Source organism: Tribolium madens, unplaced genomic scaffold (genome assembly GCF_015345945.1).
Source record: "Tribolium madens isolate multiple individuals breed KSU strain unplaced genomic scaffold, Tmad_KSU_1.1 Scaffold_7;HRSCAF=85;Tcas5.2_LG10, whole genome shotgun sequence".
Lineage (NCBI taxonomy): Eukaryota > Metazoa > Arthropoda > Insecta > Coleoptera > Tenebrionidae > Tribolium > Tribolium madens.
In genome coordinates, this window is record NW_025401050.1 from 3,943,560 (window position 1) to 3,959,111 (window position 15,552).

The 15,552-nt window shown below is 31.6% G+C and overlaps 1 protein-coding gene across 1 annotated transcript; it reads left to right on the plus strand.

The window, feature by feature from the left end:
- Positions 1-1,242: 1,242 nt before the first annotated feature.
- On the plus strand, positions 1,243-14,251 carry LOC123009697 (voltage-dependent calcium channel type A subunit alpha-1-like). Its single transcript, XM_044406175.1, has 36 exons — positions 1,243-1,408; positions 1,468-1,626; positions 1,691-1,796; positions 1,847-1,986; positions 2,035-2,126; positions 2,179-2,334; positions 2,385-2,608; positions 2,659-2,762; positions 2,818-2,933; positions 2,991-3,143; positions 4,851-4,883; positions 5,094-5,294; positions 5,344-5,771; positions 5,821-6,233; positions 6,280-6,582; positions 6,627-6,887; positions 7,191-7,334; positions 7,382-7,583; positions 7,635-7,799; positions 9,114-9,224; positions 9,370-9,480; positions 9,676-9,759; positions 10,407-10,436; positions 10,491-10,547; positions 11,526-11,708; positions 11,767-11,858; positions 11,911-12,061; positions 12,108-12,235; positions 12,292-12,494; positions 12,544-12,758; positions 12,808-12,840; positions 12,887-12,999; positions 13,051-13,169; positions 13,219-13,377; positions 13,428-13,555; positions 13,598-14,251. The coding sequence occupies exons 1-36, from the start codon at positions 1,389-1,391 to the stop codon at positions 13,826-13,828; spliced, it is 5,568 nt and encodes a 1,855-aa protein (XP_044262110.1). The 5' UTR covers positions 1,243-1,388; the 3' UTR covers positions 13,829-14,251.
- The last annotated feature ends 1,301 nt before the right edge of the window (positions 14,252-15,552 follow it).

A 15,552-nucleotide genomic window follows, 5' to 3' on the forward strand; every position in this document is an offset into this window, starting at 1 on the left:
AGAAACTTTAAACATTCGGAGAAGACAAGTGGAGTTATTTTTGAATTTTTCGTTATCTACTATTACCTCTGCACTACTATTAAAATCACCCTGTACTCTTGTACAATACATGGGTGAAGATGTAGGTAACGAACGATTACACTGGTCAACAAATTTGAACAAATCTTCGGTAACATTGATTAAACTGCCTTCCACGTTTATTTTTCACTCTGATTTCGAAAATTTTCACAAAAATGTCCCATCACGTATCATTCGTATGTTATCAACTTCGTTCTCACACCCATGTTAAAGCAAAGAGTACTGAAAATAATTTAACTATTTAATTTATTTTATTATGAGCATACAATATTTTAATAAACTAACTTTAGAAATATTAAAAAAGTTATATATTACAATAAAAGAGTGAAATCTCAACATTTTCTTTTGTTAGATACGTTACTGTCGCGTTTTGAAAAAGCTAACAGTAATCACCTATCATGGAAGGATTCCAGCGGCCTTGATAGCGTTCTTTCATCGTTCTGATGTCTTAGTGAAACCTCTCCTCTTGTTCGTCACTGACAGCCCCCAGATTTATTGGAAAAAAATTCAAGTGAGAGTGCAGAAATTGTATTAATTAAATTATTGGTAAAAAATGCAACAAATAAACGGTACGTGTTATCAAAAAACTAAATGCATTTTGTTATTTAGGAATAAAAAACTACTATTGACCAAATAGTCATCAATGATACCGGACCCTTGTTGACCTGTGTTATTATTATTACAAAATACAACTAGGTATTTTTAGAAATAACTTAGCAATTTTTGCATAAAAAATAGTTTTATAAATTTTCATTGTTGTTGCAGTGTCTCATTTTGATATAAAACTGCAGATCAATTGATGATGTATTGTCATAGGATTAAATGAAATAGACGAAGAAAAGCATATGAATGACTCATATGTTTATACAATCCAAAACCAAAAGTTGAACTAATCTGTAATCCAATCTTATTTTTTCTATAATTGTTACATTTATGCTAAACATAGTATTTCAATTTGAAAACTAAAATTTAATCAAGTCATTTTTTACTAGGATCGTTAAAAATTTATGGCTCATCCTTCCACCCTCTGCAATTATTATCTATGTCAAATGGCAGGCAGGACAAATGCTGGCTTGGTAACCCATTTCTAGTGTTGGCTCCGGGCTGGCGGCGACGTCGAAATAGACGTCAGGCGCCGTCTGGATGCTTGCTGATGATGCCAGTTTGGAAGCTGGACGCTTGAGGCTCTGCTCTATCAAACCGAAAAATTCGCAAAAATGATGGCAAAAAATGTGTTTTTTCTTAAAAATTTCACCATTTACCATTAGAAAAAAAATACTGATGGTTTGTGGAAAGTGTAAATTGTCGAAATGCTGGCTGAATCAATTAGGTAAGCCGTACTTTTGAACACTATAATTTTCGTTTAATTAAATTTTCTATTTCTTCTAGATTGGCTGCGGAGCAGGGGGCACAAGGAGAACAGGAATCAGGGGCGACCACGACGGGGAAACGTTCAAAAGCTGCAGCAGGAGAAGGAGCAAGTTCTTTGTTCCTATTTTCTGAAGATAATTTTATTCGAAAACAAACTCGGTTTATCATCGAGTGGCCATATCCTTTCAAACATTTTTTAATTTCTTCTCCATTTTGTCTATTTTTCTTAACAAATGCTTACTCCTTTTGAATATACAGTTATTTTAACAATTATTGCAAACTGTGTAGTACTAGCACTAGAGGAACATCTACCTAATCATGATAAAACACTACTAGCACAAAACTTAGTACGTTTTTCAAAGTTTTAATAAGCAAATTTAATTTTTAATTGTTCCAGGAAGCAACAGAAATGTACTTTTTGACAATATTTTGTGCCGAAGCTTTGTTGAAAATTCTAGCTCTTGGTTTTGTTCTACATAAAGGATCGTACCTGAGAAACGTTTGGAATATTATGGACTTTTTTGTTGTATTTACGGGGTAAGTCTTACACTAATTTAAGTTAAGAAAAATTATTTTGTGTTCTAGTGTTTTAACAGTGTTAATGAAAGATGTAAATTTACGAACATTACGCGCGATTCGAGTTTTAAGACCTCTCAAATTGGTCTCTGGTATTCCCAGTAAGTCATTTTCTCATAGTAAAAACATCAGTACTCAATTTGTTCCATTTAGGCTTGCAAGTTGTCTTGAAATCTATCATCAAGGCTATGGCACCTTTGCTCCAAATTGGTTTGTTGGTTTTATTTGCAATCGTTATCTTTGCAATCATTGGGTTGGAATTTTATTCTGGCGTTCTTCATAAGACTTGTTACAGCTTATATGACATAGGTTTGTGTGTAGTTTTTTTAATACAACATTTTTTTTTGTTCTTTTTTTAGATCAGATTGTGACAGAGGGCGAAGACGAAGTACCTTGTAGCACAGACAATGAAACAGAAGCTAGACTTCACGGTAGTAACTGGTGTAGAGATGGAAATTCGGTTTGTTTGGAACGTTGGGAAGGCCCCAATCATGGCATCACATCATTTGATAATATTGGTTATGCTATGCTCACAGTATTTCAATGCATTACTATGGAGGGCTGGACACCAATTCTTTATTGGGTATTTAACAAATTGATCTTATTAACAAAATTTAAACATTTTTTTTAAAGATGAATGATGCTATAGGAAGCTCGTTTAACTGGATGTATTTTGTCCCGCTTATAGTTTTAGGGTCGTTTTTTATGTTAAATCTCGTTCTTGGTGTTCTCAGTGGGTAAGGGACACTTTTAATATTCATATTTTTTTCTGAATGTAAATTTAATAAATAGAGAATTTGCAAAAGAAAGAGAAAAAGTGGAAAATAGGCAGGAATTTTTAAAGATGAGACGACAAGCACAATTAGAAAGAGAGTTGAACGGTTACGTAGAATGGATTTGTAAAGCTGGTTTGTGTCTTGTTTGGCTGTTGTTTGGTTAATTTTCAAAAAAAATATTGGTTTTAGAGGAAGTTATTTTAGCAGAAGAACGGACGACTGATGAGGAAAAGATGCATATTATGAAAACAAGAAGAGCAAGAAGAAGGAAATTAAAAAAAATAGGAACTAGTAAAAGTACTGACACAGAAGACGAACCAGAATCGGAAATGGGAGATGATGGTAAGATATTTTTTTGTCAATTTTTTACTACTATACTATCAAATGTCATATTATCTAAAGTATTAAAAAATATACGAAACTAATTGTTTAAAAAATAAAAAATAAAAAATAAGTACATATTACGAGTACTTAAATTATTTGTAATAAAATTTTGTACAGCAACATTTTGTACAATTCGCAGTAGGTGAAAATTCTATGAATATTTTAGATTTAGACAAAAGTTCATAAAACACATACAGTTTTATAAGTGGTGTATTTATTTATGATAACAATATTTTACATCAGAAGAAAAAAATTTGTTAAACAATTTTTGCTTTTTACAATTGATTAAATAAAATAAGAATTGTGTTTTGTTGATTTATTAATTTAATCAGGAAAATGAAACTTTATCAAGGATATTTTATTGTAATATAGTCTGGTCTAAATACAGAGTGTCCCCGGATAGGTGAAACAACTCTTGTGAAAGAAAAGTCATAGTTGCCCGATGATTTTGGTCAAGCCCCTAGGATTTTTCAAAACTAAAATTATGTTAGAAATTAATTTTTAACCAAGCAAGGTTGAACCCAAAAAATAAAAATTTAAATCCAGTATTTTTTTTTCTTTTACAAAAGTCGTTTCACCTATCCGAAGACACATGTATATTGTTCCATTTTTTTTTATAAAAAAATATTATTTTAATAAAGTTTTTGTGCTGTGTCATCGGAAAAAAACAATTTATTAGTTCTGAATTTTAAAATTATCGATATTTTTTTACAAATATTTTTATTGTTTTGACAGTTAATCGTAATTTTTCTTATATCAAGTCTTCTAGTGAACTGCAACTTTTCAAATTTTCTCATATTATATGATCATCTGACCTAAAAATCGTTTATTTAGCGTAAAAAAAGCATAAAAACAATTTATAATAATTTTTATAAAAAAGATTTGCTTAGACAACAAAAACGATAAAAAATTAAACAATCAGTTATGTAAATGCTAAACAATAACTTATTATTAAGATTAAACTACACGCTTTCTTTTTAATAATAATTTAGTAATGTGAATTGTTTTTGGGGTATTTAAAAATTTTTAATAAAAATATTTTTGCTTTGTATATGTATACAGAATGTCTTAAAATGTGCGAGATAACACATTATCGTCATTCTCCTAATTTCTAAATTATTACATTTAAGACAAAAATTATATAATTTCATTGTCAAAAAATGTAAGCACATTTAAAGACAAATTACGTTAATTATCTAGTAAATAATTTTGATTACCTATTATCTAAAACTGTTATCAAAATTGTGAGTTTTTATACAAGTACAGAATAAAATTATTTAGAGTAGATTATAAAATATTTAGTAAAACAATAAAACAATATTTGTGTTTCAATTTCAATTTCATTTCTAATAAAAAATTGACTAATTTAAATATAAAAATTATTATACGGCACTGCCTCAGAAATAATTAAAAAATTAAAAATTAGCTAGGTTAAATATAAAAATTATCATTCAGGAGATATTGAAAAAGCTAAATTATTTTCGGAATAAAAAATTTGATCATAAATAAAGTAAAAAGAGTGAAATTAAAAAGTAATCTTATCTTTTTGACTTTTTATTGGTCACATTAAGACACATTTTTTAGTCCAATTATTTCTGAGACAGACTACATGTATAATAGCTGTAAATTTTTTCCCTTGTACTGATACTTTGTCTTAATTCACAGTATTTCTTACAGACTCTAAGAAGAGCTTTAAAGGTACGCAGTTTTAATCGAGATAAATATTTTACTCTAATTTTATGTAGCAGTAGTATATTTCAGTGCAAAAGTGGCTAATTACTCAAATTGTTAAAATTTTCACATTTACGCATGCTACTTAGGCATTTGGAATATTTGGTCAAGTTAGTAACAAAAATCTTTTTTTTTAATTTAGGAATATTTTACATAAAAATTTCGAATGTTTTCCAGCATTTGGACGCTCCACGCGATCGCAAGGAAACGGCAAATGTGCCAAATTTTGGAGATCAGAAAAACGCTTTCGTTATAAAATCAGACACGTGGTCAAAACTCAATGGTTTTATTGGTCTGTTATTATATTAGTTTTCTTCAATACATTTTGTGTTGCGGTGGAATTCTACGGACAACCTCAATGGCTAACTGAATTTTTATGTAACCAGCAAAAATATTCGTAGCCACATTTGTAATTTTCCTATTTTAGATTATGCCGAATTTGTATTTTTGGGACTGTTTTTGTCGGAAATGTTTCTCAAAATGTATGCATTAGGACCTCGAATCTATTTTGAATCAGCTTTTAATCGCTTCGATTGTGTGGTAATAAGTGGATCAATTTTTGAAGTGGTGTGGTCTGAATACAAAGACGGTTCTTTCGGATTGTCCGTTTTGAGAGCCTTGAGACTACTTCGGATATTCAAAGTGACTAAATACTGGTCCTCGTTGAGAAATTTGGTCATTTCTTTGTTAAATTCAATGCGATCTATTATTTCCTTGCTGTTTTTGCTTTTCTTGTTTATTCTAATTTTCGCACTGCTTGGAATGCAACTTTTTGGGGGCGAATTTAATTTCGACGACGAGACACCACCAACAAACTTTAATACGTTTCCCATAGCACTTCTTACCGTATTTCAAGTAATAAGAATTTTTTTACTCGTAAAAATCTATTAAAGGTGTGTTGTAGATTTTGACAGGTGAAGACTGGAATGAAGTAATGTACCTTGGAATTGAAGCATTGGGAGGACCAACTAATGGCGGAATGATTTATTCGTTGTATTTCATCGTACTTATGCTCTTTGGCAACTACACTCTTCTCAACGTTTTCCTAGCTATTGCTGTTGATAATTTAGCCAACGCTCAAGAACTGACAGCTGCTGAAGAAGAACAAGCTGAAGAGAATCGAGAAAAGCAAGCACAAGAGTTGGAAAAAGAAATGGAAGCGTTACAAATGGATGGCCATACAAAAATGGAAGTGTTTTCGCTTAGCCCAACTAAGGAATCGAAGAAAAAAGAAGAAAAAGTAGAAGAGGAGGAAATTGAGGGCCCAAAGCCAATGTTGCCTTACTCCAGCATGTTTATTTTATCTCCAACAAACCCGTAAGTGTTTTAAAGTTTTTCCAGAACACTTAGTAGTAGTTTCTAGTGTTCGAAAATTTGCTCACGGAATTGTGAATCTGCGGTACTTTGATTTTTTCATCATGGTTGTCATTTGTCTAAGTTCGATGGCACTAGCATCGGAAGATCCTGTCAATGAACACTCAAAATGGAATTCGGCTTTGGACAAACTAGATTACGTTTTCACCGTCGTTTTTGCACTAGAAATGTTTCTTAAAATAATTGATTTGGGAATTATTTTACACCCAGGCTCTTACTTGAGGGAAATCTGGAATTTTATGGATGCCACTGTTGTGATTTGTGCTTTAGTTTCTATGGGTTTCAACTTTGCGTAAGCTTATCATTATCATTTTCCGGTTTGAGAAACTTTTTTAGGCAAAAGAAAGCAGCGGCCAATTTGTCGACGATAAAGTCGTTGAGAGTGCTTCGAGTGCTAAGACCGTTAAAAACAATTAAACGTGTCCCCAAGCTGAAAGCTGTGTTTGATTGTTTAGTAAATTCTCTGAAAAATGTGATAAATATCCTTATAGTGTATATGTTATTTCATTTTATTTTTGCTGTGATTGCTGTGCAGTTGTGGAATGGCAAGTTCAGATATTGTAACGACGCTAGCAAAATTACGAAAGCGACATGCCAGTAAGTACTTTTTTCAAGTGAAACTTTTATTCAACATTTTTCGTCCATCTATAGCATGTCGCATTACAGCCGGCCGCGGAGTAGGGGTAAAGCTAAAGGCGTTCGACAGAGCAGCCAATATGGCGGCGCCCATGGCTCGCATCAGCTGCCCGTGTAGCATTTATATTCTTACTCATTCGTGCGGTATTTGTGTGTTTTGATCAGTGTATTGATCCAAAAAAAGTTTCACTTGCATCATGTTTTTTTTAACCATAGCAGTTTTTTAATATCTTCTGTTTTAACTAATTAACAATTTTGCGTCAGAGGTCAGTATTTCGTCTATGATGAGGACAGCGATGTCCCCCGAGCTGAACAGCGCGAATGGACAATACAAAGTTTTCACTATGACGATGTTATGATGGCAATGTTGACGCTCTTTGCTGTCCAAACGGGAGAAGGATGGCCTCAGTAAGTATTGCATTATGTCATAATTCAATTAACAGCAACTTAATAAGGGTATTACAACATTCAATGGCTGCGACATACGTCGATCAAGGACCAATCGAAAACTTTCGTTTAGAAATGTCCATTTTCTACATTGTCTACTTCGTAGTATTTCCATTCTTCTTTGTAAATATATTCGTAGCGTTGATTATTATAACGTTTCAAGAACAAGGAGAAGCGGAATTACAAAGTGGCGAAATCGATAAAAATCAAGTGAGTTAATGTTGAAATATTGCATTTTGAAACTAAATTCTTGTGTTGTAGAAATCGTGTATAGATTTTACGATACAAGCACGTCCTTTGGAACAGTTTGTTCCAGAAAAAGATTTCGGGTTTAGGTATAAATTATGGAAAGTTGTTGCCTCTGCACCTTTCGATTATTTCATTATGATGCTGATTGTGTTCAATACTTTATTGTTAATGATAAAGGTACGTTTTTTACCACATTTTCTAGAAAGCTTAGCAAAGATGTGTCTGGATTTTTTTAAGTTTCACCGACAAAAATATAACAGAAACAGGGTGAATTAAGTAGTTCAAAATGATATACAAACGACCACACCCAAAATTTGTTGCTATGGTTAAAAGAGAAAAACTGTAATTTCTCAAGAAAATAGTATTTTTCTAAATTGTTCTAATAAATTGGTATGATCACATTGCTAGATACTAATCTAGTCCATCGCCTAAAATTATTTTCAACTATACAGCGTGTATCAAAAATAAGTTATAATATAAACTTGTGTTTTTTTAATGAAACACCATATGTTTCTTAGCATTTTTGGATGTAGATTTTTATGACAATATTTTTAACTTAAACTTTTATTGGTCGATTTGGCTTAGTTTTAAAAATAAGACGGGTTTTTTGACGAAAACAAGCACTTTTTAAGACATCTAGAAATATATTTTTACTACCGCAAAGAAGAAGGTATGTACATACAAGCTATAAGGCTGTAATATTTCTTTAGTGTCTTGCACTTGAAAAGATAAAAAAATTAAGGCATTTGTTAAAAGTTCAATATCTTAAAAAATTGAAATGGAACACCCTATTTATTGTTTTTGCTTTTAAAAGATTATTAATTTGTCCTTACGTTTAGGAGTTTATAATCAATCATTAAAAAGATATTTAACGTTAAACATTAAAAAAACTACTATTGTTTCAGTAGCCAAAAAGTACACAGTTGCACAAGAGATGGAAGAAATATCACTTAATATCACATTTTTGTTAAACTGAATTCATTATTCATTATAAATTAACGGATAAGTGATCCGTGGTGGAATTACTATGTTTACCATAATATCAACAATGTTCAGATATTGATAGGCATTCTTGCTACAATTAATATCGAATGTTAAATATCTTTTCATTTATCAATTCTAGACATTAAAAGTTTTTTTACATACATCGAAATATGCAAAGAAACATAAGGTGTTTTATTTTAAAAAAATTGACTGGGCTATGAAAAATGTGGAGAGTTAAAGTATTTCAAAAGATTCTAAAACCCTTCAAAAATAAATATAATTTTCAATAGTTAATTTATTCTTATTTTTATATTTTCAAAATAATTTAAGTTATAATTCGGACTTATATTTTGATATTATACCTTGTGATGATATTAAAGGAGTATCATTTTCCTTAGCTCACCTTGTATGTTAGCTGCAATGTTAAGCATCGTGTATCATAATTTTCTCAAAGCTTCTTGTATAATCAAAAATTTTATTTTATTTTTATTATAAATCTTCTGACAGTACGACAAGCAAAGTGAAACATTTACCCTGACGCTAAAGTACCTCAACTGGCTTTTTACCGGACTCTTTACAGTCGAGTGCATCCTCAAGATCCTCGCTTATGGGGCTGGGGTAAGGGAAATTTTGTTTTTGGTCGATTCTTTTTATGTTTTCTCCTTATTCTTCGTTAGTCAGCTTGGCTTATGCTTCTTTGCCTGTTGATTTAGTATGAGGCTGTTGAAATTGAGCTTCTAGAATAGAATATTATATTTTGTAGTATCATCAAGCACCGCCAATGTTGTCGGAAATTTTGACAACAATGAACAAGTTTTTTATATCGCTATTCCTTTGTGAAACTGTCCTAAAACTCATCGCTTTTGGTATTAAGGTAAATTAGGTTTTTATTTAATACAGTTTTTGAAAAATTTTGCAGCAAATATGAGCCTCCCAATTTTGGTTTTTCCTTTTTTTATTTTTCACATTGTAGAACGATAGTAATTTTGCAAACAGTACAATTTTAGGAGTATTTTTGCACAAATTATTAAAACATAATGTTTGGTTTTGCTAATATTTATTTTCTTAGAATTTTTTCAAAGATCCTTGGAACATCTTTGACTTCATCACAGTGATCGGGAGCATTATTGACGCCGGAGTCGTCGAACTTGGAGTAAGTTTTTTTGTCTAAATTTAGGCAATTGGCAAAAACATAAAGATTGGAACATAAAAACTAACATCTCAAACATAAGTTACTTTATGTGAAAACCCCAAACTAATAAGTATTGAAAAAAATTTAACAATGTCCACTTTGGCTACCATCTCCTTAACATTTTGCTAGTTAATAATGAAAAAATACATATATAAATAAAATTATTTTTATCCACAATCACTCTATAAAGAGACTTTATTCCACACTTTAGATGCGTATAAAGTACCACTTTATCTACTAGTGGAATAAAATAACTTTATTCCACTGTTAGTAGCCAGCGCACCGCCTAACAGCTTACTACGTTTAACCGAAAGCACATTTGGCGTGACGTTTAAATGTCAGTTTAATTTTTAATTAAATTTGAAATGATTTGGGCCCGTGATTGTGGATAAAACGTTATATTGCAGTCGTGTGTTAGTCGCGTTTAATCCACTTAAGAAAATTAACCGCTCGAACTAACGTTCTCGCGGTTAAACATTCTTGCGTGGATAAAACGCTACCTACCACACTCTTACGAGTACAATAAATAACTATTATTTAGTAGGACACTTGTAGTACAAATAGTTAGAAGTTTGTAATTTTTCACTAAATTATACACATTGTTTCAGGAAAGAGCAGCAAAGATAGCAAAGCAAAACGTGAGTCGTTAATTTATTTTTACACTTATATTTTCAATTTTTAAATTTCTTCAGTCTGGAAAACTTGCAGAAAAATTAAGCACTGGGGACGCCATCGTAAAGTGGATTCAGGTAAAATATGGTCGTTGATTTTATAAAAGATAAAATTAGTATAATATTGATTTGTTATGTTAGACTATTATTATTAAACTGTTTTTATTATTTCTTAAAATTGTAACAAGCAGCTAATTTTAAGAATTAAACGCCTAGGAAAAATAAAAATACTTTTTTCAATACACTAGTAATGGCTATAAATTAATATTACAATTTGTGATAAATTTGATAAACATGTTTATTTTTCAATAAAAATAAAATAAGAAAAAGAGACAGAAAGACAAAAAAAGCAAAAACATTAAAAATATAAAAAAGAGAGATTTATTTAACAAGGAATGATGAACAATTATTAAGCAGACAAAAGCAAAACAAAAACTAAAAGAAAAGTTTAATTACATAAAGAAGTACGTAGTGGACATACAAATTTTAAATCACACTAAATTTAGTCTAAGTCACTAAATAAAGTCAGAAATATTTAAAACATAAGAAATAAAAAACAAAAAATTTAAGATACAAAAATAGAAACGCGAAACAAGAAACAAAAATGTTAAAAACGAGTAAAAATAAAACATAAAAAAGATGGAACAAAAACAAATATTGGCGAAGAGATACCTAAAGTTATAGAACGTAGAAATACAGATATTAAAAAAAAAATGAAAAAATATTAAAAGTGGTTAACAGAAACTATATACGTTATAAGTTCAAAAATAAAAAAGGTGTACCTGTCTGTTATACCACAGACAACAAAAAACGGGAAGAAAACTTAAAAAGTTGCAAAATTTGAAGAATTTAGATAAACACAAATGGCCAGAGGTCGATGGAAAACATAAAAACTCCAATTTTTAGTGTTAAAGTAATAAAAAATTAAATAAACATTTTTTATTTAAATATTTTATGAGTTGAGTACATAGAATCATCATACTCAAGTTGTTGCATATAGTTGCTAGAAGTTCTATATTTTATTAAACAATTATCGAAAATCATAATAATTTGTAGGACAATTTCTTCAACGTTGGGTGCTTGAGACTATTTCGTGCCGCGCGATTGATCAAACTTCTCCGTCAAGGAGACACAATTCGAATACTTCTCTGGACCTTTGTTCAAAGCTTCAAAGCCCTTCCTTACGTCTGTCTCCTCATCGCTATGTTATTCTTTATTTATGCCATCATTGGCATGCAAGTAAGAATTTTCCTCAAACTGTTAATCTAAGCACTTTTTAAAACTTTTCATTCCTCAGGTGTTTGGAAACATCAAAGAGGATCCTGACACATCAATTACTCGTCACAATAACTTCAGATCCTTTACTCAAGGTCTCATGCTGCTGTTTCGGTATTCTGGCACTCAAGTTTGCACATATTTTTATTAAAATTATTTTCCACAGATGTGCCACTGGTGAATCTTGGCCAAATATTATGCTGTCTTGTGTCAAAGAACGACCTTGCGATCCGGCAGCTAAAAAACCCCCCAATAGCTGTGGTTCAAACATTGCATACGCCTACTTTGTCTCTTTCATATTCTTCTGTTCATTTTTGGTACTTTTTGTTAAATATTTGACCGAAATCTATCACTGTGTTCCAGATGTTGAATCTGTTTGTTGCTGTTATCATGGACAATTTTGATTATTTGACTCGTGATTCTTCAATTTTGGGAGCTCACCATTTAGATGAGTTTATCCGAATTTGGGCCGAGTATGACCCAAAAGCAACGTAACTTATTCAATTCGACAAAAATTTATCTAAAATAATAGCTGATCCAATTTCAGAGCAAAAATTCATTACACTGAAATGTACGAAATGCTGAAAAACATGGCACCTCCGTTGGGCTTTGGCAACAAATGCCCCAATAGACTAGCATACAAAAAGCTAATTAGGATGAATATGCCCGTAGACGATGAAGGCAAAGTTAATTTTACCACTACTCTGTTTGCCCTAATACGGGAAAATTTGAGCATAAAAATGAGGCCACGTAACACATACTTGCAATTTTTGTTTTTTTTTTTTAAACTATTTTTCAGCTGATGAAATGGATCAAGCCGATGAAGAACTAAGGGAGACCATTAAAATTATATGGCCACTTCAAGCCAAAGACATTGTTGATTTGTTAGTTCCACCAAATGATTTTTTGAACAGTGGAAAATTAACCGTGGGCAAAATATACGCAGGACTATTGATTTTGGAAAATTGGAGAAGTACAAGATTTGGCCAAACTGAATCATCAACTGGGTTTTTGGTATCTTTTTGCCAATATTTCCACCAGATTTGATAAAAAAGTGTTTCAGGGTTTTGGAAATCGCTCCTCGACAAATCAAACGGTAAGTAAGTTAAATGTTACCAACTTGTACATTATGTCCCGAACAGGTGATAAACATAGAAAATAGTTCCGAATCACGTCGACAATCCAGCGAAGGCACGAGAAGCCAATTTCTGGATTTGCCTAATCCAGATCACCATGTTCGATCACCTAGTGTGCGGTACATTTTAACCAGCAATATTTCCATGTTTATTATTAAATAATTTCACAGAAGTACATCTTCTCGAAGAAAATCTCGTCAAGATTTTGGAATTGCAGACACTGTCTCAAATTTTATGGAATTCGTCAAACACGAACAACGAACCAACTCAAACAAAAGACGTAGAAGAGGTATAGGTTGACTAAAACTCCCAAATATGGTAAAATTTGGTAATTTTAGACCATTGGTCGGCCTCGACAACCCCAGCACATTCTCCTTTTTCACGCAATACTCGTCACAACGATTCTTTACGGTCCGTACGCAGAGGGCATGGAACTACAAGTCTGGGTCAACGTTCGCGATCTCCAAGTCCTAAACGACAAGAATCGTCTTTTTCAAGTAATTTTCTTGGAACATGAGTTAACCGAATCAAAATCTCGAATTTCTAGACAACCCAACACCCACAAATCGTCACCGCCAAGGTCGAAGACTACCACCGACCCCTTCCAAACCCTCCACGCTTCAGCTGCGTCAAGGAGCTATCAATTTTCCTAGATTGACCCCTTCACCGACTCATGTGAGTCCTGCCAAAAAATATTATCTGTATGTTTTACATTAGTTTACCCTTCAGATGCCGGCACATGCCAAGAATTACCAAAAAGAAAGACAATTTATACCAACCACGGGAGTGGCTCCTTTGAGTAGCGGAAGCAGAGTACCACTCAGTTTTGAACAAGGCATTACTTTAGGGCGTGGAGGTCGTATCTTGCCAAGTCCAGTGCCTAATGGTTACAAACCAAAAACCACTAGGTTGCTCCATTCCGATTCGGATGATGACGATTGGTGCTAACACATGTTGAACACCAAAAGCAACTCATACGTCTTTAAATATTCTAATAATAACAAAAATTTTATACAAAAGCTACAAAATTTCGGATCAAAAACCATAGAACGTGAGTTTTGTAGTTACTTAATAATAATAATGAATACCAATGCGTTATGACAAATTTTCCATTTATTAGAAGAATTGTTACAAGACATATTTACGATAAAAGAGTTTAAAATTTTTGCAAAAAATGGCTGCATGGATATTTTAGGATGACACTCATTTTGCGTTGCATATGATTAAATACAACTTGTGTTGTGTGTCTTATTAGAGTAGAAGTCTACTTTACCACAGTTATAGATTGATGAATTTTTTGTTGGTTTAATGTATTCTCTTGAAAACTAAAATTTTGTATTACATTCTTAAAACAGTTTATAATAAAGATAATCGACATTTTTTACAATTTTCTATAAACTGTTTCCTCGTCCTTTAACCTCGTAAAAGGGTCAAATTAAATCGTTGCGTTACTAAAAGTTGAAAAAATTTCGAGAAATCCTAATTTGAGGTTCAAAAAGTATACATTTTATTGTTAAAACCAAAAAAATATTGTTATATGAATAAATCAAAAAATAATATTGTTAATATGATAATTTTGTTAACAAATATCTACCTTATGATTCCAAAACATAATACAGAAACATAAACATAGGTAATAGTTGCATTTATCGGAGTTTTTTTTGTGTTTTTTTACATTTATACGTTAAAGATTACCTTACAAAGAAGCGATCCATCAATAAAATTAACTTGGAAGAGTTTGAAATACTACAATTTCGATTGTTAAGTTTGGGGTAGAATTTAATCCCGAGATAAATTCCCGCTTTACTACGTAACAATCCCAAAAGCACTTACGACAGTGCAATGATAACTGACAGTGGAATAATATGGCGAATCACAAAGTTTAAATGTACTCATTTTTGGCATCATAATTATTATTACACAGAACACGGATATTAAAATCAATAAACACCAAAATATAAACTTAAAACAGATCTCCAATCTGCTTTATCGACTTTCAAACGCCAAATCACAGAAAATAAAAGGCGCGCGTTTTGAATTTATTTCATTTTACAGTTTTTGATATATAGTCCGGTCAAATTAGTCATAAAAATAGTGGTCAAATAACGAAAATTCCGACAGAGCTAAATTTTGGTGGAGACCTTGGGTATACCATTAGAAATAAAGTGTCAAAAGTCCCCATCGATCCCATGTGTGCTAAAAAAGTTATTCGGGGTCAAAGGTCAATATTTGACGTTTTTTAGATTTTTTTCGAAAACGGCAAGTTTTATCAAAAAAGTAGCGCAGACGAAAATTATAGATCTTAAAATTATCTACAAAATGGTCTTTATACTTTTTTTCCAAGAATCACCATTCCTGAGCTATCGCGATTTTAAAAGTTGAAGGAGTAACGTTCTACATCATATGCACATACAGAGTGCGCCAGAACTCGCGCCCCAAAGACAAATGCCATGTAGGGTAAGGTACCAAGAACATAAAAAAAAAATTAAAAAAATTCTATCTATAAAAATTTTTTTGTACCTTTATCAAATAATTATAAAAAAACATATACAAGGTCATCAGTATTATTAAATAGACATAAAAAAATGACAAATGTCAAAAAATAAATGTCAAAATTTTTTGACAGATAGAATTTTTTAAACATTTTTTCAGTACTCTGGGGACTACCCAAT